Source organism: Physeter macrocephalus, chromosome 17, assembly GCF_002837175.3.
Source record: "Physeter macrocephalus isolate SW-GA chromosome 17, ASM283717v5, whole genome shotgun sequence".
Taxonomy (NCBI): Eukaryota; Metazoa; Chordata; class Mammalia; order Artiodactyla; family Physeteridae; genus Physeter; species Physeter macrocephalus.
This window is the reverse complement of record NC_041230.1, coordinates 12,583,978-12,585,084: the sequence shown is the minus strand read 5'-3', so window position 1 is coordinate 12,585,084 and position 1,107 is coordinate 12,583,978. Positions and strand designations below refer to the sequence as shown.

Here is a 1,107-nt window from a genome sequence, read left to right as displayed (position 1 = left end):
CAGGAGGGAACCTTTGATCAGCTGAGAACCCGGGAGAAACCTGAATATGGTGAGTCTTGGCGGGGGGAGTTGGGGGCAGACACCCTCTACCCGCGCGCTCTCCCTTCTGGGGCTCCCCCGTCTGCTCTCCCCACTCGCCCCTTCTTGCTATCTCTCCCCCTTTCCTTCCTCCTCCTCCCTGTCCTGGATCTCCAGTCCCCGCCTTCTCCCCTCTCCCTCATCTCAGACTCTCCCACTCCAGGTTTGGGAGGCAGCTAAAGAGTTAGATTGTCAAGGGATTATAGGGCCCACGATTAGCTTCGACTTCTTTTTCTTTCTGTTAAATAGCTCCAAATCCCTAAAGGGTATTCTGTGAAACTCCCTTCCCTCCCCAGAGCTTCAGATTCATTGTAGCTTCCCCCAGAGGCAACGGTGGGCACCAGTTTGTGGTGGATCCTTCTGCAAACAGTCTACAGGTGCTCCAGGGAAGCGTAGGGAACGAAGTAAGGAGTAGTTTGACACGAGGGTCATACTGAAATGGGGTTCAAACCCTGCCTTTCCTGTGTAATAGCAGACGAGACCCGTCTTTCTGAACCTCCTTCTCCTTATGGTGAAGATGGGGATAGTAACCCTACAGAGCGGAATCTACATCATCGGGTCGTGGAGAGAATTAAATGAGATAATACACAGAAAGCTCTTACAGCAGTGCCTGGCATACAGTTGGCCCTCAATGCTTGTGACGTGTCTATCCTTTCTCCCCCACCCACCCTATAAAGGAAAGTCTCTTTTACACATTATCCTACGTCTTTTTTTTCTTTCATGAATAGCATATTATATTATTGCCCAGCATTTATTGAGCGCTTACTGCATGCCAGGCACTGTGCTAGGCACTTGACATTTATGAATTTTGACTTAAACAATCTGTGAGGAAGGTATCATCCCCATGTATTTCAGGGAAATTGCCTCTTTCCTTTTATCAGCTGCGTGATATGCCAGTGGGAGTTTCCATCTCTTATCAAAGGAGATTTAGGCTGTCCAATACTTTGTCTTTAAAACCAAAATTAGGGGGCTTCCCTGGTGGCGCAGCGGTTGAGAGTCCGCCTGCCGATGCAGGGGACACGGGTTCGT

At 49.6% G+C, this 1,107-nt stretch overlaps 1 protein-coding gene across 1 annotated transcript in view; it reads left to right on the top strand.

Moving 5' to 3' along the window:
• C5AR1 (complement C5a receptor 1) overlaps positions 1–1,107 on the top strand; it is a 14,094-nt gene continuing 12,987 nt past the window's right edge. The window contains exon 1 of the mRNA XM_028478022.1: positions 1–49. Within this exon, the coding sequence (XP_028333823.1) occupies positions 47–49 (3 nt within the window). The 5' untranslated portion in view covers positions 1–46. The remainder of the gene's footprint in view (positions 50–1,107) is intronic.